We start from the raw sequence: 27,494 nt of genomic DNA on the forward strand, positions 1-27,494 counted from the left end.
GAAGACTACAGTTTAAATTTAAGTTTAATTTTTTAAAAGTAAAATAATGCCAAAAATGTATGCTGCTTACCACCACCCTTCTTACAGGACTTGGAGGAACGAACCACTCAATCGCTCCGAAGACTGTTTACCTCTCTACTACATTCCTAAACTAGACGGAAATGTTTTCGATATTTAGATTTGACCCCAAGTTTGCCGAACTCTTTGCTTGTGCCCTTCTGTTAGTCCTTTCTTTTGAAAATTGTTTCTGTCCTCACATTCCTGAAATGTATTTTTGGTTCTTAACTTTGGAAGCTGGTTTGGCTAAAAATAGAATCTGAGGTTCCAAATCACTGTTTCCTCAGAATCTCAGAACGTTTCCCACAGCCCTCTACCCCTTGGAGCAGCCAGTGCGGCCAGCATCCAGGAAGAAGCCAAACCCAAGCTATCTACTCGACAGCCCACCAACCACTCCCTCGGCTTTATGATTGTTCTCTGCTGTCCCAATAACTGAGCTAATTTCAACAATCATATTTTTGTTTTTAATATTTGCCAATGGTTCTTTCCCACACCAGCTATTTTATGAAAAAGGAGTGTAATTATAAAAATAATGTTTGGCGAATGCTAACAACGTGCTTGGTATTTATTATTCTGAGCATTTCATTGCATTAATTTTTAAGACAACTATGAATCAGTAACAGTTACTATCTTATCAACTGCACAGATGAGGCACTCTGAAATGCCTCTCACTATGTAGCCCAAGCCTGAGCTAGCCTCAAATTCACTTTGTATCCCAGGCTGGCCTTGAACTCACAATAATCTGATTCTCATAACTGTCTCCCAGTATGCTATTTATCCTTACTTTGTTGGCTTGAAATCACAGCACCAAATGTTTTAAATCAGTGTGAAGGGGCTGAAGAGATGGCTCAGTGGTTAAGAGCACATACTGCTCCCTCAGAGGACCCAACTTTGGTTCTCAGCACCCATGTTGGGTAGTTTGTGACCACTCATCATCACTTCAGCTCCAAAAGACCTGACACAACTAGGTATCCATCCACAGGCACCTGCACTCCTGAGCACATACACATGAGGACACACACACATAACTTAAATATTAATAAACCTTTATAAAATCAGCATACTTTATAAAAGTATAGCGTATATGCTCAGAGAATTATTACTCATATTACAAGTCCAATTGTATAAAACATTCAACTCTTTAAAGCTGTACAGTTTCTACAAATGTTTATTTATACTGTGTTCATATTTGTAAAGAATGTTCTAGGGTTGACAAGACAGCTCAGAAACTAAAGGCCCTCACGGCCGAGCCTGATGTCCTGAGTTCAATCCCAAGGCCTCACGTGGTAGAAGAGAAGAGGTCCTCTGACCTGCACACGTGCACCATGGCATACACACACACACACACACACACACACACACACACACACACACACACACACACAGACGTAAGGAAAACAGCGTCGCATTGCCCACCTCTCTCCGCCATTGCCCACCTCTCTCTGCCGTCGCCCACCTCTCTCCTCTCCGCAGACCACACCCCTTCCCTGGCCTCTACCATTTTCCTTGCCACTTAAACGCCAGGCACCAGTGTTTTCAAATCTCCTTCCCACAATTTTTGTTGTTGTTGTTTTCATAAAAACAAAAAATAACAAGAACATCTTGCAGGTGACATTTTACTGTCACCAGTGCATATTTTATCCATGTTTAAAAATACTTGGATTTTACTTAACCTTAATGAAATTTTCAAAACATGTATTTTCATAACATTTACTTAAACTTCCAGAGTTAGTTAACGGCAGCGCAATTTAAAATTACAAATCAATCTACGTCTCACATTTTCACAGTTTCCCATGCATTGTCTTCACCTGGGTTTCTACAGAAAGAATGTGTGGAGTCAGCTAGCCCCACTGATGCCATCTTCATTATAAACCCGGTCACAGTGTCAGCATCGACCATCTCTCAAGGAGAGGGGAGGAACCCCTGGGTACCCTGTGTCCCACCACAGTCACAATCTATAATTTAGCTTTGTTCTTCCTTACATTTCTTTTTATTAAGGTGTAGAATTTGCTAGAAGAAACTATTTACTTGAATGTATTTTTGGTTTCCGCTTCTCTGTGTAGCCCTGGCTATCCTGGAACTCCCTCTGTAGGGCCTCCAACTTAGAGACCCACCTGCTTCCGTCTCTCAAGTGCTGGGATTAAAGGCATGCACCACTACCAGCTGGGTCAATTGAATATTTTTAACTTAAACATCCTTTCCTTTAAAAAAAATATATATGTATATATTTATTTATTATGTATACCGTTTTCTGCCTGCATGCATGCCTGTGTGCCAGAAGAGGGCACTAAAGAGAGACAGCAGATCTCATTATACAGGGCTGTGAGCCACCATGTGGTTGCCAGGAATTGAACTCACAACCTCTAGAAGAGCAGCCAGTGCTGGTAACCTGAGCCATCTCTCCAGTCCCAATACATTGTTTCTTAATAAGTATACTTATATGCATTATCACTGCTGTTTGTATAACCGCTAGTGCATGCAGTAAGGTAGCATTCTTCCACAGCACTATGAAAGAGACATCAGAAACCAAAGTAGCTAGACAATTGTTCCCGTCCATGGTATTTTCGATTCTGAATAGAGGATAAGGAAGAAACCAAGAAATGCTACCCAAAGGCCTCTAATTAACTAAGAATGAATAATCTGAGCAGATGCAGACTGTAAGTGAAAACACTACCACAAAGTTCCCGAGAAACATGACTGAGTGGGTGCTTGTGTGCAACAGTAGCTATACAAATAAATGCAGAAACTAACTAACAAGCAGTCACAGTTCCCAGAATGCCAACCTCAGTCCCAATACTACTGTCACATAGACAAAGTCAGGGGAACGCCATCTTCCTGGAACTTATGTAACAAATGGAGAGGATCAATTTCCACAAAGCCTCTGGTTTTTCAAAATATCTTGACTGGAGGCAGACCATTAATTTATGACCTTTCCCTTCAAGAATTCTATTGCAGTATGCCTGCTATGAGGCTTCACAGATGCCTGTACTCAAACCAAAGGCAAGGCAAAAAACGCAAGTGAGCAAGTAAACGATCTTCTAAAGCAAACATTTTAAAACACAACTCCAAACTTGAAAAACCACAAAACTGAGAAGGAAAACAAACCAAAACAACAAAAAAAGCATGCATGGCACCTCCCGTTATATTCGAGAAGAGTCGAGATTACACTAGAAACTACCCCATTTCCTGGCAGACTCTGCATCCTTGTTTGACATTGAGGAAATAAACATCCACTGATGGCATTTGTTGGCAAGACAAGGATTCTCATTTGTGGTGCAATTTAAGGGTTCCATTCTAACACAGGCCAATAGTTTTTTCATCCTTTAGATTTGCCATTGATCAATTTCTAGATACTTTATCATCTATCCATACCTTTATTGAATTCTCAAACTAAGTATATCACTAGCTCTGTAATATCCAGACTATAATAGCACCTCCAATGTGGGAGACAGAACCATGACAAATCCCTCAGCATAGCCACATGCCAACTCTTGAACTACGGCATATGTCACATTACAGACAATGGGCAGCAGAGGTTGCTACACAGCTGATTTTAACACTGGAAGATGAACCTAGATTAATTTAGTGAGCCAAAAGTAGTCATAAAAGCCCTTAAAAGTAGAAGAGATTGAAGTGCATGAAGGGGGACTTCAGTAATCAAAATGAAAGGGTAAAGACTCAACTTGCCACTGCCGTCTTTTAAGATGGAAGAAGAGGCTACAAGCCAAGGAATGTGTGTATCGACTAAATACTGGGAAAGGCAAGAAAACAGCTCCTACAGAGAGCATGTCCAAAAGGAAGTAGAGCCAGCAGGGTGGTGCACAGTTTTAACTGCAGACTTGGAGGCAAATGGCTCTCTCTGAGTTTGAAGCCAACCTGGTCTACATAGTGAGACCTTGTCAGAGAAGGAGGGAGGGAGAGTCTTAGAACATCAGAATATAAGCAGGTAAAAGAAACAAGATGGGTATATAAAAAAAGACAGATGTATCAGCCTGCAAGAATTTCCAACATCCAAAGCTAAAAAGTTTTCAGTAATAAATAAAATAATGATAGCACTAGACAATAAGCCAAATAATAAAACAAATATGATGAGCATGGATTTTTAGTGATGAATTTAATATGGTTACTGGTGAATATACAGAATATAGTGTAATGAATATAGTACCAAGGCAGTAGAGAAACCTGGCTGACACCACACATCACTCAAGTGATTAAGGTAAGTGTCACCAATGACAGAGCACTTGCCATCATGAACCTCTCTGAGAGGAGACTGGCACTTCACCTCTGTGGTATTTATCCCCCAGATGCTTGACCACGATCTAAGGTAGAAACATGAAAAAGCTCAATCTAAAATGGAGAAGATACTACCCAGAAGCACCACGTAAAGCAAGTGCATGATGACATAAGTGTGCCAGCAGCAGCCATGTCAGAGGAGCAGCAGGCATCAACTGAAGTGCAAGTGTCAGCCACCAGGAGGCGATCACTGACGGGTGAATCTCCAGAATGTCTTTTGCTTCAGCTGTGCCTTTACATGTTTGCTGCTGACATCTTGCTCTGCTATCTAGTATGGTGTGAACAGGTGTGGGGAGATCCCCACTGCCTGTAATGTAGTGTGTTTATCTCATAGAAAACATCTTGTTCTATTAGGCATTTTTACCTGTGGATTATGATGAAGTTGATTTCTTCCTAAGATGTAATTGATAATAATAGTTAGTTTAAATAGAGTTTTGATGATAAAAATACAAACAAAGAAGTGTCACACAGCCTGAACACATGAGTTTCTATTGAGGAGCTGTATAGACTGTGGCTTAGGTTAATGATTAAGAAAAAACAATTGAGTCCCAGTAGCCCAGCTAGTTTAAATTCTTTTAATCTTAATGTTGGGAGATGTGTTCATGGGCTTCAAAGTGCATCATAGCTGAATCAAAGATTTGAAAATAACTTAAGGTTAGACTAAGATGTTTTTGTTAAATAGCTTTGAGGTGAAAAACCCAAGAAGACAATCAAAAGTTTTAGAAAGGCGCATACCTGAGTGACGAACTCGTTAAGGTCAGGGAATAAGAACAAAGCAGCCCAATTATCATTAGCTGACATGCCTTCTTGCTAGGATTGGTTGGTGATCAAAGGTGACAATTAATTCCTTGTACCCATGTCTGCCCTCGATCTCCTGATATAAGAAACTATTGATGAGTGGGTGTGCACCCCAAAGATTTAAAGTAGAGCTGACTGATTCTTTTTCATACATAAAAATTTAGATTTGTGACTCCTTTAAGATTCTTTAAAAGATTACCTTTCAAGGTAAGTAATAAATGACTGGTCCTTTCTTTGTAACTGCAAAATGCAGCCTCCCAGTAAAAGAATATCTTGCTTACTTACACATTGTTAACCTATAACAAGTTGCTTGGGAATGAATGTACATGGGTTCTTAGAATAATTTTTTTCACCTATAATACGTAAAATGTTTAATCATGTAAAGGATATGGAAAACATGCTGTTTTTTTACTAGTATTTACTGTAATCATTCACTTGAAAAACAGAATGTAACCACATTGCAATTTGTATATTGGCTGGAAGATTTTGCTGGGGTATATAGGCTGTAAGGGAAAGAATAAAGATAGAGTTAAAATGAGTTAGAAGGAAAACATCAAGAACAAGAGAGTCAGAAGGAATTAGATGAAAAACATCAAGAATGAGAGAAGGAAATCACCAGGAAAATAAAAAATAGAGAATGCAAAAGAAGAATAAAGAAAAGGTCTGAAGAAAACCGTCAAAAGAGTGTGTGAAGGTCTTTTCCCTTTATCCACTCAGATAGAGAAGTCACAGTAAGCGCAGACTCTGTGGATTCCCTTTGAGCCCTGCGCTGCTGGAGGCTGGTCCCCCGGGCGGCAATAGAAGTGGAGCAAAAATGACTAAAAGAAAAGTGGTTCCTCAGAGGGATGCGAGGACAGAAAAATGACATGAAAAAACAGGATTGTTGACTATTTATTACTTCTACAATACCAATCTAACCTTTCATTTGAATGAACTATTGCTATGAAAACAAAACAAAACAAAACAAAACGAACAGCATGGGAGACTGGGTAAATGGGGACATCCTTTACTACCTTTCTATTTCCAATAAATCTAAAATTATTCCATATAAAAGTGCTTTTTTCAGAACATTTACTTGCTGATGAAAATTTCTGCTTGATTAAAAATATATAAGTAATGACCATGTTCCATCTACTATCAAAGTCTAAATATTTTACTAGAAGTCATAGGAGCTATATTAATTGATTTCAATAGTTAGAGAGTTATCAAGTAACAACATTTTTTAAAAGATTTTTTAAATTTATTTAATTTTATGTGCACTGGTGTTTTGTCTGTGTGTGGGTATCAGATCCCCTGGAAACTGGGGTTACAGACAGTCGTGAACTGCCATGCTGGGTGATGAGAATTGAACCTGGTCCTCTGGAAGAGCAGCCAGTGCTCTTAACCACTGAGTCATCTCTCCAGCCCCAATGTTTTGTGGGGTTTTTATTTGATTGTTTTTTGGTCTTTTTGAGACAGGGTTTCTCTGTGTAGCCCTGCCTGCCCTGTGGAACTCACTCTGTAGAGCAGGCTGGCCTGGAACTCAGAGATCCTCCTGCCTCTGCCTCCCACTGCTAGGATTAAAGGCATGTGCCACCACCACCCAGTTGAAATACCTGACTTTAAACATAAGGAAACTATTTTCTATAAGATTTACTACAAGAAATAAAGAAGATGGCAGCGCGAAGCTTTAAAAACGCCACATGCTTATAATAAACAGCTAATCATCACAGCACCAAAAATGCAATCACAGTTTACATACTTAGTCACAAGAAAAGAGATCATGAAAACCATTGGTCAAATAATCCATTGAAACTCAGGCTAACAAAAAACTGTCAGGTACAGAGTCCATCTTTGTGTCTTTTTACTATTATTGAAAAGTTGGTCATTGCATTGTTTATGCCTCACCAATAAATACAAAGCAAACTAACAACAGTCTTAAAGTTCACCCCGATAATTCCTTTACTGCTCTCCTAAAATGACTAACAAAAGCACACCTTACAGATCATTTTAGAATGCAATTACAAATTCGAGGAAGGGAATTCTTGGATTTTCAGCCGACCTAAGGATGCAAACTACGCTTGTTGCTTCCCCATGCCCCACCTGCAGTGATGCTCACCTGACCGAGGGACCAGCTGCAGCACACACGACATGATACCCGAGGTAAGGTTCATTAATCTACCCTTTTATCTTATCATCTCTATATCCCATATATCTATATCAGACTGCACAGTAAGTTCAGTGAGGGCTTGACTGGGTAAACCCTAAAGCCATTTCTCTGGACCAAGGAAACCTGTCAACTTCCACTCAGTTTTTATAAAACCCTTAACTCATGCCAAGCAGTTAACCCACCAATGAGCATTTCACAGCATGCAGAAATGGTGGGAAGCACATTATCCACAACGTTTATGGCTGTCAGTAACAGGAGAGCCAGCTACCAGTCTAGACCTAAACAAGCTAGGCTTAAGTCTCCCACATAAAAGAAATCTGGCCCCAAGGCTGGCTCAGAGCCCAGGATGTCACTTCCTAGCTGCCATGCCCTTCTGTGTGTGTGTACCTCACCACAACTTGTTTTGTGGTTGGCCTTTCTGTTCCCCAACACATGCAGCCGAGTCTTTTCATGTCCTATATACTGTTTTAACAGGCTTGGCTGGTCTACATTTAAGTTATGAATTCAGACTTGTCAGCGGGGCATGGTGGACACTGTAACCCAAGTTCCACAGGAACAGGGGTTTGAGGTGTGAGAATGTGCGGGACCTTTTGTTCTTGGCTGTCCTGGTCTGGAGTGGGGTCTTTGAGAAGGCAGGGAATGGAAAGAAAGCCTTGGGATGAGAATGTCTCTGCATTTGCTGGGGGACTCTTGGAACTATTGCCAGGGACTTAAGATAGTTCAGAATTTTCACCATGTCTTTTTTTTTTCTTTTTTTTCCCGAGACAGGGTTTCTCTGTGAAGCTTTGTGCCTTTCCTGGATCTCGTTCTGTAGACCAGGCTGGCTTCAAACTCACAGAAATCCGCTTGCCTCTGCCTCCCGAGTGTTGGGATTAAAGGCATGCACCACTACCGCCCGGCTTCACCATGTCTTCTGGTGAATATCACCATCCATCTCTGGTGGATGCTACAAGCTGTTAAGTCCCGCCAGCTCGTCTATTACATCTTCAGTTATCTTTTAAGTATTACCTTTAAAATGTTTAAAGTCACACTGGTTTTTTCCTGGAATGACTTCAAGTATTAGTTGAGTATGCTTTGTCCTAAATGCTTAGTGCCACAGATGGCTTATTTTGTGTTTTTTTTTTTTTTTTTTTTTGGTTTTTCGAGACAGGGTTTCTCTGTGTAGCTTTGCGCCTTTCCTGGAACTCACTTGGTAGCCCAGGCTGGCCTCGAACTCACAGAGATCCACCTGGCTCTGCCTCCCGAGTGCTGGGATTAAAGGCGTGCGCCACCACCGCCCGGCATTATTTTGTGTATTTTTAAAAAGTATTTTCATACACATAATTCAAACCAAGTCTAATTACAAAATTCATTTTACTCTCATATAAATCTTATAATCAGAGCCTGAATGATTTTAAACAAGAGTTTTATTAATTTTGTGCATTCCCAAAGCCACATGAGGTCAGGGATAGAATGTTTGGCTTGCAGTATCATGTTAGTATTTAAAAACTCAGACTTCTGAGCATTTCCAATTTCAGATCGATCTATGAAGGTGCTCAGGCTGATGCAGGTGTGAGAGCACCTGTACCAACCCTCTACTCCATCGCATCCCCTGGCGCCACTGGTTCCTAATTTTGGTTCTCTTTGCCTTCCTTGTAAAGCACTATGAAATTTCTTATTACTATGCTTCCTGATTTTCTTTTTCCTCCATGTTCTTCTTTAATTCAGTGGATTCTCACATTTGATCTTATTTTCCTGTCAACTATCATTCTTTGTATTACTCATTCATAGGGTTTTAGTCAAATGCCTGCAACATAGTATTTGATTCATTTTTTTTTTTTTTTTTTTTTTGGTTTTTCGAGACAGGGTTTCTCTGTGTAGCTTTGCGCCTTTCCTAGAACTCACTTGGTAGCCCAGGCTGGCCTCAAACTCACGGAGATCCGCCTGCCTCTGCCTCCCGAGTGCTGGGATTAAAGGCGTGCGCCACCACCGCCCGGCTAAATTCATTTTTATAGTGTTAGGGTTTTTTTCTGCTTCTGTTCTACATATCTACAACAAATTTGACTGAAACTAATTTAAAATATCCCAATTGTAAAAAATTGCTAAAAACACTCTTCCAACTAAGAAAGTTGAGGCATCCCTATTTGCAGATATTAATTCTATATGTAAGAAAACAGAGCTCATAAACACTCTCAGCAGTGACAGGATATGATATCAACATATAAAAATCAATAGTGTTCATAACGTACCAATGACAAACATACTAAAAAAGAAATAACCCCATTTACAATGAACTCAAAAAAAATTAAAAAATCTTGGACTAAAGCTAACTAAGGAAATGAAAAAACAAACAAACAAACCTCTAAATGTAAAGTATAAAATACTGAAGAAAACACTAGCAGACTGAAAAGCCTCCCCATGTTCATGGATCAGAATAATTAATATTGTAAAACCAGCTGTCTTGCCGAAAGCAGTCTACAGATTAAATGCACTCTCCATCTACATTCCTGCACTATTTTTCATAGAAATAATGGGAGTGGGTCTTTAAATTCATATGGAAGATGAAATACTCGATACCCAAAGCAATCCTGAGCAAAAACAATGATACAGAGGGGAACCGCTGACTTTAAGCTATACTACTGAGCCATAGTAATAAAAACAGCACGGCACTGGTACAGAGACAGACATGGACGTCAGTGGGATAGAACAGAGGACCCAGAGATGAGCCCACACAGCTACAGCCACTTAAGTTTGACAAATACGGCACAATACACACTGGAGAACAGTCAGCCTCTTCAACAAACGCTGCTGGGCAAACTGTACATCTACAAGTAGAAGAATGAACCGAGATCTTTATCTCCACCTGCACAAACATCAGCTCCAAATGGAAAAACCTCAACGTCAGAGCCAGAACTCGGAAACTGTTAGAGGGAAAGCAGAGAAAACACTCAAAGGTACAGCACAGGTAAGCACTTTCTCAACAGGACTCCAGCCCCTCACAAAATAAGTGACGCAATCATGAAATAAAAAAGTTCTCTGTCACAAGGACACAGTTGAGGGAGTGAAGAAATCCTCATGAGCTCTTCATCTTGTGGGGAGAATGTACAAAACACACAAAGGGCCTTATTAACAAAACGAGAAAGCAGATAATTCATTTTTTTAATGAGCTAAGAAGTTGAACACACGGTTCTGAAAAACAGAAATACAAGTGGCTAACAAACATTTGAAAATGTGTTCAATATCCTTACCCATCAAATAAATGAAAACTAAAACTACTGTGAGGGTCCGTCTCACTCCAGCGCGAATGTTTGTCACCAAGGAGACGGAACAACAGCGCTGGGGAGGGAGGATGGAGAGAAAGGGAGAACCTCAGTCAGCATCTGTGAGAATGCAGTCTGGGGCAGTCACTGGACAAGTGGTGTGAAGGTTTCCACAAAACCTCAAAACAGCCTTCCAAAGACCGAGGCCATGTCTACAGGACTCCATATCCCACCGAGAGCCTTGCACATCCATGTTCACTGCTGCTTTATTTACAAGGGCAAGGAGATGGAAACAGCCCTCAAGTGATGAATGGGCAGAGAAAGTGTGGCCATACACACCACAGAACTCTATGCAGCCACAAAGAAAACTGAAATTATGAAACAGCGTGAAAAGGGATGGAGGAGGGAAATAATGTATTATGTGTGCTACCTTAGGGTCACAGAGGCAAATTCAGCTTTTATTTTATGTATATGTGCATTTATGAAGAAGTAAGGAAACTACAGATTCTTTAAAGAGAGCCAGTTGTGCAGCAGACCACATGTGATGTGAAAGCAGGGGGAGAAACAGCAGGAGGGAGAAATATTTAAGTGGGTGGGAGGAAGGAAGAGCGGGGAAGAGGAGGTGGGGAGGAAGGGTCAACCAACACTAATGAGGTCTGGAAAAGGAGGAGGACTTGTGATACTCCATAAGCTAATCTAAACATTTTCCTTTAAGTGTTTGAAATGAAAATGCCCTGTGTGGGTGGATAAATCAGCTCCCAGAAGCCACATGTTATTATAAACACAAATCCCAGTGCAAGGAATTCTCTCTCTATGAGATCTTCAGTCAGGCAGTGAGGGCCCTAAAGCCCCAAACAATACAGGCAAATGCCATTCAACTGGTCCTTCTCCAAAATCAGAGCAAGACCCTATATTGCTGAAAAATGCCACATACATTGATCACAGGACACAGAGAAATGAAGCTGGAAATGAGCTAATGCGACCTCCCCGCTCGCTAGCTTTCCTAACACTGCAGGGTGCCACAGAGATTGCTAGGGGAGAATTGTTAACAGTCTTACTGTGTGTGTGTGTGTGTGTGTGTGTGTGTGTGTGTGTGTGTGCGCGCGCGCGCGCGCGCGTGCGCGCAACAATATCAACTGGCCAGGTAAGATGTGCCAATTAGTGCAATAGTGGAAAATCATTTATGGAGATTACCAACTGCTTTTCTGATTGGAAGTGATGCCTAATTCACAGGAAGGAATGCCCATCTGATACGGTAAACTTGTCAAAAGCCCGTGGCTGGGAGGTCATAGGCTCTAGTGAGAAAGCTACTGCTGTTGTATTACTAAATGGGTATGATGTGCCTTCAAAGTGTCTTCTAATATAACTACATTCATGCAGCTGTCAGTGCTACTCAGAGAAGCTTCTTTTTCCAGGGAGCTATGGTGATTGCAGGAACTCCTAATTGGTAATGTCTCTCAAATCTCCAGTTATAAATGAGACATCTATATTATCTCTGAAGGCTCTGGAAATACAATGGAAGGAGCAGAAAAGATATAAGAGCAACAAGAAGGGACTGAGCAGTGTGGACCACGGCCTTCCGGAACGGCATGACTACTCTACTGACAGCAGCTATGATTGATTACCCGGGGAAGACTGGGCCTGTGGTGGTGGAAAGGGCGAGCCTCGTGGGACCTCGACCCCATGAGGATTTCCATGCACCCATAGTAGGTGGAGGAACAGGCTGTCCAATGGTACAGGCACTGGAAAGGTAGCTACACTCTGTGAGCAAGCTCTCACCTGTGCTCCTGTAGACAAGTTTTATATTCGGTCACATCAAAATAGAAAGAAACACCAAAGGACGAGGTGGCCAACTCAGAAAATGGAAAAGGATTAATGAGTGGGGTGAGACAAAATAAGGAAATGGAGTGAACCTGGTCAAAAAAACATATGTGCATGTATAAAAATGTCATAATGATATGCTAATAAAATATTTTCCAAAAGTGAAAGAAGCAGAAAGCATGTGGGTCTTGTCTTCAAGAAAGAAGTCCATTGTCAAAAGCCTCAACTAGTCTGGTGGTGCACTGCAGTCCTAGCACCTACGAGGCTGAGGCGAGAGGACTCAAGTTCGAGGCCAGCCTGAGGCTGTCTCATAAAAACAAACCAAGAAAATCCAACAAAACGATCAGACTCAAACAAACAACTAAGTAATACAGGACACGGCTCTGACAAGTGAGAAGAATAGAGAGGATGCTGGGATCAAGCCTGCCATTGTAGGAGAACCTCCGTGGGACTGGTCTAGAAGCAGGCAGGCTAAGGACAGAGTGGCTAATTTTGGACTCCTGACTGCCTGAGAATGCGTTTGTGTCACTTTAATTTGTGAATGAAGTTTTACAAGAAAGTAACCAATTTATTAGATTCATATCCTTCAGTGTGGTAGTCCTAAGAAATGATCTACTTCCTTGATGGTAGTTTATTTTCTCCTCTAGAGTCAAAATAGTTTTAACACAGAGATTAAGATAAAATCACCATAACAAAGCCATTAAGATAAAAAGAAACTGGAAATATTTTTAGCTTCATGAGAAAAGCTGAGAATAACATACAGTTCAACTTACCTCATTTTAGTCTTAGAGCAGGCACATTATATACAAAAATGAGTTAATCACTTAAAATAATGTATGAATAACGTACCAAATCCAGGAACACTTTTCAGACTGGATTTGAGGCAAATTTTCTCCAATCTGAGGTAGCTGTATCTCATTAGACAATTCCACAGGAACATCCAGTCTACTCTTGTCCGATGGTTCATGATGATGACGCTTCTTTCTCCAGGTACAAACGCATCCCCTGTGATAACCACTTTTACACCAAACATGGTCTCCAACAACGCCTACCAAAATGAGAAATGCATACACAGAGCAACTTAGGATTTCCAGGTTAAGAAGCCAGAGGTGAGATTATTCTTAATCGTGTTTATAAATTTATTAGATATTTATAATAGTCAAAAGAAATGAAAACAATATTTAAGAGTTAAGGATCTTTTTCATTCTTGCTAACCTTGTCATGATTATGCTATATTGTTTTTATAATACAAAAAAAAAAGATGACACTTAAAAACTAAATAAATGAAAAAAATTGTCTTTGGAAAAGCAAATCTGAATCCAAACTAAATAATTTAATTATTTTTTTACAATTACTGCAATTTTCCATAGATAAATTTTATCATGTTATATCCTATTACTTCTAACATATAAAACATAGTTTTCCACATTCTTGCTTCTGTTATAAATGTGGGGAGGTGTTGATCAAGTATGAGAGAATTAAGTACCATATACATTCTTCCACTAATTTTAATTTCTGGAGGTTTCATAATAGAAAAACATGAACTACATTTCAAATCTTCAATTATATATTACTAAGTTAAAAGAAAGACAAAATAAGATTCTACTAGTACTTTTAAGTATATAAAGATAAGATTATTACATAATTTTTCTCAAAAGAATAATCAAAAATGTAACACTATAGAACTGAAGAAACTAAACTTCATTTTTTTTTCTGTAAGATGATCTTTTGTTACTCAAAAAGAATACATAAAGACTAAAATAACTGTGTCTACTACAATCTTTCAGCCTACCACCTACGGCAAATGTCTGGCACATGTGAATGCTCCAATGCTTGCTGAGTTTGTTAAACTAACATTTCTAAGGCCTATGGCTATAATCTAGACTAAATATTCAGAAGAAAAGTGTGTATTACATCTAGAGTTCTTAAGAAGTGAGCTAGCAGCCGGGCGGTGGTGGCATACGCCTTTAATCCCAGCACTCGGGAGGCAGACAGAGGCAGGCGGATCTCTGTGAGTTCGAGGCCAGCCTGGGCTACCAAGTGAGTTCCAGGAAAAGGCGCAAAGCTACACAGAGAAACCCTGTCTCGAAAAAAACAAAAAAGAAGTGAGTTAGCACCTCCTCCTTTTAATTTCCTTGTTTAGACTGTCCAGAATCTGCCTTCAAGCTCCCTCTACCACAGTCTCCCAAGAAGCCAAGACAAAAAAGGGTGCATGACATTCCCAACTTCAGTCTCAATTTCAAGCTATTGTATGTAACATCCTACTTTAATTGATAACTAATCAAGAAAGGGTTGACAGAGAGGTAAAAGCTAAGAAGATCAAACCTCGCTAACACCCTGAAGTCATTCAACATGGACAGCAAAGAGCTCTGAGCATCTAAGGGAGCATGGAGCACAAAGGTAACAGTGAAGGAGAAGCAAAACAATATAATTAAAACATCCACGTGGAGGCTTTCTGCAAGAGCAGGATAGCGTAGAAGGAAATTAGTACAGGGAAGAAACAACTGTTTAACAAGTTATAGTCATGGCTACTTCATCCCAAAAAGAGGACATTTGGGTTGGGTGGCTGGGGAGAGCTACCACTGGAGCTGGCCACGCTGCTTCTTGACCTGCTTGTCAGTGACGGTTACTCCGAGGACCAGGGAGACAGGAGGGTTGCTGGGGCTTGCTGACTGCTAGTCTGAGGAAATGTGAGCCCAGGTTCAGGGATAAAACCCCACACCTCAAGGGGAATAAATAAGTCAACAGTGATGAAGCAAAATACAGGACACACTCATTCTTCTAACCTACTGGTGTGCACGTGCGCACGCATGCACGCACACACACACACACACACGCTCACGCGCGCACACATCAATACACACATATTATTCATTAACATGTGCGTTTGTGTTTATTAACTTTTTGATGTTTTTTCTATTTGAAAATTAAAAGCTTTATGGGCTGGGCATGGTGGCACATGCCTTTAATCCCAATACTTGTGAGGCAGAGGTAAGTGGATCCCTGTTTCTATGATACAATAATACTAACAATCTACTTCTATTCCATAAGAAAGGAAAGAAGTTTTTCATTCAAGTGAAAAGTAGAAAAGACAAGGTGTATACACTTAAAATTGAGGATATTTTAGGTTAAAGGGCTGTCACCTCCACAAGGTGGATATCCTTATCTGTCCTGTTCATCATTACATCAAGAACCTGGCTCCATTCTGCCTGTGTCCTCAGAACGTTAGTGAAGGGGAATTTAAAGATAATGGACTAATTTGTTTAGCAGAAGAAATTCTAAGACAAGAGACCATTTACTCTGTGGCATGGCTACTTTTTACTATATTTACCCAGATATATAGTTAAAAAGAGAAAAAGAGCTGGGCAGTGGTGGCGCACACCTTTAATCCCAGCACTCAGGAGGTAGAGACAGGAGGATCTCTGTGAGTTTGAGGCCAGCCTGAAGTACAGAGATAGTTCCAGAACAGCCAGGGCTGCACAGAGAAACCCTGTCTCTAAAAACAAAACAAACAAAAAGACAAAAAGAGAATTTTGTTTTTTTTTTTTTTTGGGGGGGGTGTAAACTTTACAGCAAAGAATAACCACGTGGCTCTGCGCTGGGACAACAGGAAATGTCCCTGAAGAGAAAGACTACCCAATAAGGGTTCCAATTTGTGAAGATGAAAACTTACTTGAAAAGAGAGATCCTGACTGGAAATGTAGCTGAAGGTGTTCCTCATGACAGAAAGCACCTGTCTGGGAAAGCGCTCCCCAGTGTCAGCCCACGGAAGCCGACAGCTGTGCTTCGAGGGGACCAGGCTATAGCTCACGCTAGCAGAAGAATGGGACCACACGGCCATGTTACTAGCTTTGCAGGCATGAGAGATCCAGGACTGAAGAGGTCTGCTGAATGTGCGCAGGGGCAGACTCTCTGTAAGAGTGCTGAGAGGACACGTCTAAGGCTCTGAAGGTGAAGCCCAAGTTTCTACAGAGACCCAGGATATTGAAGATGTCAGGGTCCTTTCTCCTTAAGTGGTTTTTATCAGAGTATTTCATCACAGAATGAGAAAAGCACCTGGTACAGCAATGACTGGCAAGTGACTAAATCCCTAAAAGTTTCCACTTCCTTCTCTGTAAAAACGCTAACAATGGCGGCACCGGAAACAAAGCCATCCTCCTTAAGCACTTTATGGGGTCACGTAAGTGGTCAACTGGTGTTACTATTATCGCATCTGGATTCTTACACTGTTTCTCTTTTTAACAGAGCCTTCTAATTCTTTTTGTACTTGAGCTAAATACACAAGCACACCACGGTTACTTGTGTCCCAGGCCACTGGCAGCCTTCTCCTTGGGCCTGCAGAACAGACCACTTTAAGTGTGAGTGGAGAAAGGAGGTCAGAAGTGAGGAGGTTCATAAAACAGATACATCTGTACAGAAACCTTAGAACCCAAGCAACTTTAAAAAGGGAAGAATAGCTTTTAGCAAGTGATGAATGAGTGAAAGTTTAAAAATCACTCACCATAGGACTCACTTTTAAATAAGGAGAGTATACCGTAAATGGTTTAACAGTCAATTATCAGGAAACGTTTAAGAAGTATCTGTCCTACCCCAAGCGCCATTTCAGTAACTACTGAGTCAACCTTCATCTGAAGGATCCACAGCAACTGCATGACACTTCCATCCTGTGGGCAGGCAGTCTGCCTGCTGCCTGATGGGAAATAAGCAGCTCAATGAAAGGGGGTGTGTGTGGGGAGGAAGAGAACAGTTCCCTTCTTGTTTTCTTTGTCAGGTACTAAACTCATTGTCTCTCTATCAAAACAGACTGGTACACCCTGCAACCTGAGGAGAAAAGAGGACTAGCTGTTGCTAGGAGAAAGAAGGACCAGAAGAGTCCCCAAGGGGCCATCCAAGGGGAAGACAAGGGCACAGTGCCCACTGATGCACAGTCCCAGAGGAGGGGAACCTGGACTGGACACCGACAGTCATCAGCTCAAGGTCAGAAGGAGATGCGCTCAGAGCAGTTATAGTGCCATGATCCCCAAGACTCTACTGAGCACTGGATGGACTTTAATCTTCCTCATGCTAGTTAGTAACTCCATCTGCAGATGGAAATCACCTTTCCTTGATTTTTATGTTCCTAATTTCTGTCATTACTGGAAAGAAGTGAATCAATCACATCACTGTCAGAAGTTTAAAAAGATGTTTCTTATTCATATTTTTACTTAAAATTTTTTCATGCACTATAATTTGACATTCTTTCCTCTTCCCCATAGAATCTTCATATGTGTCACTACTTTGTAAAACACAAAATGGAAACGGAGAATAAAATTCACTGATGGAAACATTCTTCAGTCTTTAAAATTTACCCTATTTTTCTAGATAAAAATTATACCTTACATTATATAAAATATAAAAGAAAATTCATGAAGAATTTAGAAAGAAGCTCTTAATTTTCTACAAGTTTTTTTTTTTTAAAAAAAAATAAGGGTTTGCTTTAAGGGTATGAATGTTTGTATTTCTATTTTTCCTATTTTCCCACTTCTTTTTAAAGTCAGATATGACTACTATAGAACACCAGGGACTTCTGTCTCCCTGAAAACCAAATCTTTGGGGCTAAAAAAGTACAAGAGATGGGCCCCCCAAAACAAGCACACAGACCCTTCCCTGGTGTGGAACTTACCACAGGAAGCGTGAGCCACGTAGCCACAAGGCGGCTGCTGATCCAGCGATACCATGACAGGCTTATAAACATCAAAGGAATAATGGGACCCAGCATAAAAATACTTCCAAAAAAGCTTCCCGCAAACAGGAAGAGTATAAAATAAATCCCCTTCCATGACACCATGATTCTGAAACATAAAACAAAAACAAAGATTATGTTTTATTACTATGCATTTAGCTGTTCCAATTCCATCAAAATTATACATACAATAATCTTTAATGAGGCTACTGAACAACTCTGAGGAAGGCTAGAGAAGACTGAAGTCCCTGCTCTACAAGCCTAACAAGTTGCCAGTCCACTAGAAACTGATCCTCTCAAAAGAGTACATAAATGTCTGCTCTCCAGAAACACATGCTCTCTGGTGTGTAAAGATGCCTTTTTAAAACTCAGCTGGCATTTACATAGGAGGGATCTTTTTCTTTCCTGGGTTACTATTCCAAGGTTTTCTACCTAGAAGCCAAAATAAGGCAGGAAGAGCACAAGAGCTTCCAATGAGGAGTACACCTAAAAGCAACAGTGTCTCAACAGGGCACACTAAAGCTAGAGAAAGGAATCTGGAAGGGGTCACTCTTCACAGGGACCCGAAAATCCCATCTCTGGGTACCTGGTTTTAGACTGCCTCTTTACGACCTTGCTGGGTAAGTCAGCTGACCCTTTACTTTATCCAGACATCTGCCCGAGTATTACCTTAAGGGGACTTGAAACCAAAACCTAACATGGATATTTTAAAACAAATGCCTGGAAACATTGCTAAAAATGAAAATTCCAACATTTGATTTTATAACCTAAACTAAACACAGCAAACTGACCCAGAATGAAGTTTAACTTGCTACCAAGTGTATGTTTTCAATTTCTACCAATATGTGATGGTATATACACAAAATCCTACAAATATTTACTACGAACTTCTAGATCTGGACCGTTAGGGAGAAGGATGGGGGAATCATGGGGAAAAAGACGACTAGGAAGCAGTGGAAGGAACTCCAGCCCACACAGGGCTAGAGGCATGTGTCCGACCTCCACATCACTGTCTCTGAGCCTCTCTGCATTAAAAATAGCAGCAGCAGCGGTGGCTTCTCCTCAATCTTCAACTTAAATCTCTTTAACAGAAAAAAGGCACACAGGCTTTAAATTCACTATTTCAGACCTGCTTCTTATACACCCACCCACCACCACCACCTATATAATGCTCCTCTCTATCTGAAAACCCTCCATCTACCTGTCCTAGCTGCTATTTTCTGTCGGCCAGCCACCAGCTAACTCTAGACTCTCGTTCCTACCCTCCCTGGTGGAGCCACATTTTCCACTGTTAATCCACTCGGACAGTATCCTCATCAAAAACTCCCGCATGCTTCTTCCTTACCAACTGCTGATTTGATGTGATTCTAAGGAAAAATATATAATTAAATGGCCTAGCTATGATCAGATGAAATCTTTCCACTGTATAGCAATGAATCTGATCCACATGGAGGCTAAAAGGGCTTTCCTAATTCAACACAAAGCATCCAGTCCTGCCTAGATCACCTTCCACTGCTTCATGCCACCTCCCTCCTGCCATTCAGCTGAGAATTAGACCAACATCAACCTTTAATCATGTACTTAAATAAAGACAAACTTATATAAAGGGATCTATCACATAACTGCAATGGGATTCTATAGCTCCAATCTAAGCTAAAATTCTTTAATATTTATTTATATGAAACAATAAACATAAAGAAATCCCTACTGTGTGTCAGCCATGGTCCCTACCATTACCATTACCCAGACCATTACCAAATCTCACAAATCTAGGAATGGAACTCAGGGCCTCTTGCATACAAAGCACAAGCCCTATCCTCCTCCTGGTGATCTCATTTCTAACTTGGGTGCTCCTCTCTGGCTGCATTTCAAAGCCTTTTTCTCTGTCTTCATTCAAGTCCTAATTTGGGGGTCAACTAGGTTAAGAATAGCTGCATACTTATTCAGAATAGTTAAATATTGAAGAAAAAGGACAATGTCAAGAACTGACACAGATGTGCAGCAATCTGAACTAACACTCATTGCTGGTGGAAACTCAAAATTATTCAGAACTCTGGGAAACAGCTTGTCAGTTTTATAAAATACTACATTGATACTCACTATCTATACTAGTAAATCCACTGGCTGTCCAGTACAAATAAATATTATCTTCATACAAAAGGTTCTACACAATCCTTTATTGCACCATTTCTCATAGTTGCATAAAACTAGAACTACCCTGTCAGTCAAGGGTGAGTAGATACTGAATTAGTACTGTCAATGAAGATATACGCCTAAAGCAGGTCTCTTGAGTTATTCTCAAATGCACTGTGCTACAGGAAAGATGCCAGGCTCAAAAGACATTTCTTTTAGGGGACATTCTGGGAGAGGCCAATCCTCAGGAGGCGAAACAGATCAGTGGTTGGCAAAGGTCAGGGCGAAGAGACGGTCTGAGCACTGAAGGAGAGCACCGGGAAGCCTGCGAGATGAGCAAACTGCTGTTTCCTGACTGCACAGTGCACGATGGTGGAACACATCCACTGGTTTCCTTCCCTTCCTCCTGTGGAGCTCAGCACTGAACCCAGCTTCTGCATACCTAGTAGAGCTCTGCCACTGAGCAACATGGCCAGCTCGCCTGGGTATTGTAAACTGTGATCCTACCTGTCATCTAGCCCTTGGGAGGCAGGGATCAGGAGTGTAAAGCTCCAGAGTGAATGTGAAGCCAGCCTGAGCTACATAGTGATACTCTGTTTCACAAATACAAACTCTTAAAATGACTGAGATAAAAGCTGTGTTCTTGTGAAATCCTATACTTCAAATTATTTCAGTAACAATGATCTAAAATATTTTTCTAAGCTTTTTTAATACGCCAGATATTGTTTCATGTATTTGGGTTGGATAGACTTAAACAGTCACAATAATCTCATGGTGTGGGCATTTTTATTACCCCTGTTCTAGACATCAGGATTCTGTGGCACAAAAATGTTAATGTGCTCAAGGTTAAACAGCTACTAAATAGCAAAGCTGAGAACTGGCTCTGGGGATTTTGGTGTCCGTGTCTATACTGGATCTGCTGTGTTATACATTTTTTTCAAGACTGTATTATTTTTGTAATTAAACACACATACTTTAAAAGAATTATACTATAAAGACATAATTGGAAACCAAATTTTAATACTTTATAAAAAAAAAGTATTCTGAATTTTAGAGGTTCACAGGAGCTAAATGAGAAAGGCTCATTAAGCCTCTCTTCACTTAATATCTTTTAGTTCACACACACAAGCGATACGGGTTAACCTGGGATTCCGGTTATAGCAGTTATCATGAAACAATCGGTCAGGGGCTTCACGAAGGTACTGAAGAAGGCGCCTTCCTGGAGGAAGTGATGGAGGGAGCAGAGAGAGAATTCAGGCAGAAAAACAACATACGGGTTCTTAGAAATTAGAAACAGCAAGCTGTAGAGACTTAGAAACTGCTGAAGTAGAAGAGAACAACAAGGTTCAGAATGTTGGTATGCAAGATATCCTAAGAGCACTGGCCCTAGGGAGAAAGCTGCACCCAAGTCAAGGATGGGGCAAAACAGCACCACATCTTGGCACACAGAGTGGGAAACAATCTAAGGCCTAGGACTCATCTTTTGAGATAAGTGTTAGAAGTGATAAAGATGGACACCCTGGCTTTGTTAAGAGTCTTCTCTGGCCGGGTGGTGGTGGCGCACGCCTTTTAATCTCAGCACTCGGGAGGCAGAATTAGGGGGTTCTCTGTGAGTTCAAGGCCATCCTGGACCACACAGAGCGAGTTCCAGGACAGGCTCCAAAGCTGCAGAGAAACCCTGTCTTAAAAAAACAAAACAACAACAACAAACAAACAAACAAACAAACAAAAAGAGCATTCTTTGGACTTTGCAATAGATAACTCATAAGATATACTGGCAAAAATTACGGAACTGAGAAATGCCACTACCAAAGAGGTCTTCAAGGCTGGACAGGCAAAAACCACACCATTTGACAACCAACTGATCATGAGCACACTTCCTTACCTGGACACCTCAGCTGTAACATGAGGAGGCTTCGGGCAGATCCCCTCTAAGACCTCGGCTAGTCTGAATATAGGCTTCCTTTCCTTCATCAGACACTTTATACAGGGCTCGTGGTGTTTACCTACTTATCACCTAAAGGTTTGCCTTGCTCGTCAGCACAGGTGTGTCATCCCAGCTACCACTCACAGAACCAGGGAGATCCAGGTTCAAGGCCTGCCTGGCTACAGTGAACGCACCAGCACCTGAGTGACTTTCACGACCCTGCTCAGTGGTAGAACACTTGCAAGGTGTGGGTCTAGTCCCCAGCACTGCAAATGAAGTCCACAGACTTCACATTGTATATACAACCCAAACATCTATCGCATGGAAGAAATCTGTAATCTTGCTCAAATTCAAAGTTGAATTTTAAATACTACAGTGAGTCTGCAAAAGCAACTCATGATATGAAAACATCATACTGAAACCATTACTCTGTATACTAACTTTAAAAAATGAAAAATAACAAAAGGCATTTTAGTAACAATGACTCTAGCCAAATGGCTAGCACCCACTCAAAGGACCTTTACTCTAGTCTACGTCACATTCTCTTCTGGGTATGCACTATGCTACAGTGGATTTGTACATCTGAGGATTAAATAAAAGGACTTTCCTGTATCGCCTGACAATGCCATGTGTCCTAAAATAAACACTTAACATTTCCATCCAATCCAAACAAAAGCCTCAAATGTGTATTGATTGATTTGTGTGTGTGTGTGTGTGTACAATTTCTACAGGTGGATACAAATATTATTAGGTGAATTTTTAAGTCTGATGGGGAGACATGGCATAATAAACCCAAGATCACTCCACAGAGGCTGACTAGAAATGCAGACAAACCCTCATGCCAGTCCCCTGTCCCTTCAGCTCCTCAAAGACTCCTCCTGACCAACCCAACAAGAACGAAGAGCCCCATGCTGCCTCGCAGGTCAGGCTTTTGAGGAGAAAAGAACAGATTCTAGGGCAGAACAACACAGAGCTAGTGAGAATCAGGTTGTAAACTACATAATTACCATTTTCTAATGACAGCTGATTTGTATATACTTTTGTTTCTTGGGGTATATGCAGTAAATCTTTCTCTCTATTCCTGTTACCTATATCCTTTTTGATAAACAAGTTAAGTTACTGTTTTGTTTTAAGGTGGTGAGGATCAAATCTAGGGCCTCTCACATGCTACATAAGCACTCTACCACTGAACTACACTCCTGTTAATTTTGATTAAAACTCAATTATGTCAGAAAAGAAAGTACCTCCTGTAGATCCTTATCTTTATCCCTATAGGTCAGTGTACACCTCAACTCTCACCAGAGAAGTTTCTTATTGCAGTAGATGGTGACCGAGACAAGAGACACACAACTTAAGAGACAATGGAAGACTCTGCTCTGCGCTGCTAAACAAAACATCTTTCTGAGCCCCAAATGGAAGGCCCAAGGGAGTCTGGCACCAATTCTAGTTTGAACTTGGCTTCTTGACCACAGGATAATACAAGTGTTGCTGTCCTTTCCACACCTGGTTTCCAGATCAGATGACACTCATATTTTATCTGTCTCGGGCATCTCTTCTGACACACTCCTGTGAGGTGGAAGGCAGTCACCATGAACTAAGAAGCAGAATGAACACACATTCACTCCCATTGGACAGCCGACACCCGAAGGGTCCCACCAGATGGCCTGACTGCTGAGTCTGTTTACCAGAACTCACCCAACACTTGCCCACTGCTTCCCCCAGAAGAGGATCTGATCAACTCTCTAGAAACTGGTTTTATGATCATTCCCAGCTGCCCCAGCACCTTTGAGAGTCTCAGAGTCTTCAGCTAATGATAGCAGTAGCAGAGTATGCTTAGCTTACCTCTCAATTAAATCAAAACAAGCAGACAAACAAGAACACCTAGGTAGGAAGGTGGGTGGGTGGGTGAGTAGGTGGGTGGGTGGTAGGTGGGTGAGTAGGTAGGTGGGTGGGTGGGTGGGTGGGTGAGTAGGTAGGTAGGTAGGTAGGTAGGTGGGTGGGTGGGTGGGTAGCTACACAGGCAGATACAAAGGTAGGCAGTAAATTTTTAAAGAAAAAAATGGAAATGACTCATATAATGGCTAACAGCTGTAGCAAAGCACATAGGAAGCTTCTAAGGTACTAGTAAGGTTCTATTTCTTAAGGACTGTGACTAACATGTATGTTCACCATGTTTTTAGATTGTCAATATCCATTTTTCACATATTTCATATACATGTTACATTAGCAACAACATAAATATTTATTTTATAGGTCTTCCCCACTCTTGAATGAAACATGGAGAGGTCAATCCTTAATTCATTTACTTTTGCATGTCTAAGTTTTTAAGAATAAACATGCATTTCACAATTTAAAATATTTTAATTATAATAATTTCAAGAACACACTAATTAATCCATGGTTAAGAATATTTGTTACAACCCCTAATTACTTTACAAAAAAGACAATCCTTAAGAGTTAGCTGAGACAAATATATCAGAGAAGTTAATAATCTCTCTAAACTAGAAACATGTAAATCTTCACTCACATGATAAAATCAAATATATAAAAGGAAAATGTGGGCACAAATCTCAGTGACTGCATACGCATGCATATAGAATAAGTCTTTATTGGAAAAATGATCAAAGAGCAGTGAAAATAAAGAGTAAACAATCCTAGCCCACTTACTGAGATTTCCAACATGTTCCCTGTGTGAACAGGTGAGAACCGGCAGTTCAAGCGTTACACCAGACACAACCATCACTAAGTTACTGTTTCCTAACAGTGAAATACTTCAGTACTTCAGCATACAAAGTACTAATTTCTTTTAAATCTATGTATGCATACTAATTTGCACAGCCCCATTCTCATGGACACATCTGCATTTTCCTTGTGACCACTGTTTACATAAGCTTCTCTGCACAAAACAAGGACCCGTATCATTTTTTTTTTTTTCCCCAGAACCTGGTAACATAAATACATCTGCCTTGCCCAGTAAACTAGAATGTCTCTTCATCGAATCCCAGGAGAGCAGTACTTGTTTTCCTTTCCAATGTCAAGGGACAGAAAGATCTTTCTAGAAACAAAGCTGATGGTTATTACCTCTTTCTTCTCTGCAGTCCTTCATTTTTATTCTCAATGGCATTGTCACACATGTCTTTTATTATACCCAACTTTAAATTCTTTCAGGAAACAGACTACTCGTTTAAAATAAATTAAAATCTAATGTCACCAATGTTATCCGTCTTTACTTCCTGGTCATACAATTGAGTCTTTATTAAAGCATAGTATCAGGAAACAACTTATTTAAAAATTCCATTCAAAATATTCTGAAGATAAAGTATACACAGAGCATCAGGACAAAGGCGTCTTTTGACAAATAAGTCAAAAACTGAAAATAGTTTCTGTATCAACTGAGTACTCAGAAGAAGCTGCAAAAATAACAGAATTTGCTCTGGAGCGTTTTAACTGTTTGGAAAAAAAGACAGAGACATTATAACAGGGAAGAGACAAGCCATGTCAATTCTTTCCTCCTACAGTAGCAGGAGAAAATAGGATTTTTCTCAGGTACAAAACATACAGGTAAACAGGCATCATAGTCGGAAAGGTCTTACAAGAAACCAAACCACATTTCCCCATTCTGATAAACACAACAGGCCTAAGAAGGAGCAGAATTGGGCCAAGCTTCAGTTCCATCTCCTAGAAGAAAGTGAGAAGTTTCAACCCCCAGCAGACAGTCAACAAGCCTGCTCTAACAGCTGCTTTCGGGGAAGTCCACCCTGGCAGTTCCTCGAACTGGAAAAGAGCAGCAATGGTGGTGTCCAAATGAAAGTGCTTATTCCATTCTCTACCTTTAGTGTTCGGACAGAGAAGAATTATATGTGTCTGCATGAGACTTACCTACATAGTCTAAGTAAATACTTCATACAAATATTCAGTTCTCTAACTTCAATCTTTTACTTAAAATGTACTCACAAGTCAGTATGCAGAAAGAAGAAAGTAGATGTCATATTATGACTCTTTTTACTGAAAGTTCTAAAATAGATAAGCAGTCTTGGGAGGGGGGACACCCGGAATGCTGTTCCTTGATTTGGTGCTGGCTACACTTAGGAATGGAATAAGGGAAGTTTCACAGAACTGTGCCCTTGAGATACATGTGCTTTATTTGTGCCTCTCCACACACACTATTTATCAAAATGTTACATGTAATAATTTAGACACTTTATAAACAGCCCAATCAGATACATGCAGTCTGGAGAAGGAGTATCTGCTTTGCCTTCTCTGTTCTGAAACTGCCAGCGTCCTTCCCTTCCCAGTTGAAGGGGTATAAAGTGGAACAAGCCCTTCAGAGGGCAAACTGGTTAAGTAGCTGTTATGGTACTGAATATGTCTAGCATCATGAAACAGCTCTCAGTGTTTACCTCAGAGAAATCCTCAGCTGCGTGTACAAGCACGGTCCACTGTCACACCCCAGAGAAAAGGAGAAGTGACAGGGTCCCCTGATGGGGCAGGCCAGATGAGGGCACGGCATCCCGCGCTGCAGACCCCATGCAGCCGCTGGAAGAACGAGCTGGCATGCTTCCTACACTGCACTCAAGAGCTCTTGAAGAGGATTTCTTTTGAAACCTCAAACTTGAGATCCATCCCAGCTGCTGAGATTCTAAGCATGATCCCAGCACGCCTGGCTCCAGGATACACTGCTCACAGAAAAAGACTCTGATATCATTTTGGGGGTGTGAACTTCCCTCTCCTAAGCTCCCGATGCCCTGTGGCTAATACAGATAACGCAAACAGACACAGAGGCATTGGCCTATATACAGTTCTAGCGCTTCTGAGGCTGGGCAGGAGGATTACTTGAGTCCACAAGTTCATAGCTAGCCTGGACAATATCAAAAACCAGTCTCCAAAAACCAAACAATATTAAATAAAATGCACAGAAATCTGTCCACGAGGGTGGCCGCCAGGGCAACAGACAGTCTCCTCTGTGGGATGGGATGGCCCACAAGTGGGAGAGTCAAAGGTTTCCATAATGTTTTCTAAGGAAGGCATTTCCACTGGTACTTTACACTAAAAGGAAGCAGAGCCAAAGATCCGCTCTCAGCAAGGCCCGTGGGTTTCTATTTTACCCCATTATCAAAGCACAAGCAGATATCAAGTGATAAAGCTCTTAGCCAAATGATTGTTTGCTAGACCCTAAACTCAACATAAAATTTTACACTCAAATTTAGAAACAATTTCAAAATACATTAAGGCAGGAATGACAAAAATCTTCTCATTGACCTAAAACTATAGCGACACCACCAAGGATCCTGAGCCTGACAAAAGAAACTCGAGGCCATCATTGAGCCAGGCCTTGTGGCACTATTGTAACTACGG

General features: G+C 40.8%; 1 protein-coding gene across 5 annotated transcripts in view; it reads right to left on the reverse strand.

Moving 5' to 3' along the window:
- Lclat1 (lysocardiolipin acyltransferase 1) overlaps positions 1–27,494 on the reverse strand; it is a 125,304-nt gene that overhangs the window by 58,277 nt on the left and 39,533 nt on the right. For all 5 annotated transcript variants that reach the window (XM_028873714.2, XM_028873708.2, XM_037198053.1 and 2 more), the window contains exons 2-3: positions 18,020–18,188; positions 13,207–13,405 (exon numbers count right to left, since the gene is read on the reverse strand). In XM_028873714.2, coding sequence (XP_028729547.1) covers positions 13,207–13,405; positions 18,020–18,184 — 364 coding nt within the window. In that variant the 5' untranslated portion in view covers positions 18,185–18,188. The remainder of the gene's footprint in view (positions 1–13,206; positions 13,406–18,019; positions 18,189–27,494) is intronic.

The sequence above is a fragment of the Peromyscus leucopus genome, chromosome 22 (assembly GCF_004664715.2).
Source record: "Peromyscus leucopus breed LL Stock chromosome 22, UCI_PerLeu_2.1, whole genome shotgun sequence".
Lineage (NCBI taxonomy): Eukaryota > Metazoa > Chordata > Mammalia > Rodentia > Cricetidae > Peromyscus > Peromyscus leucopus.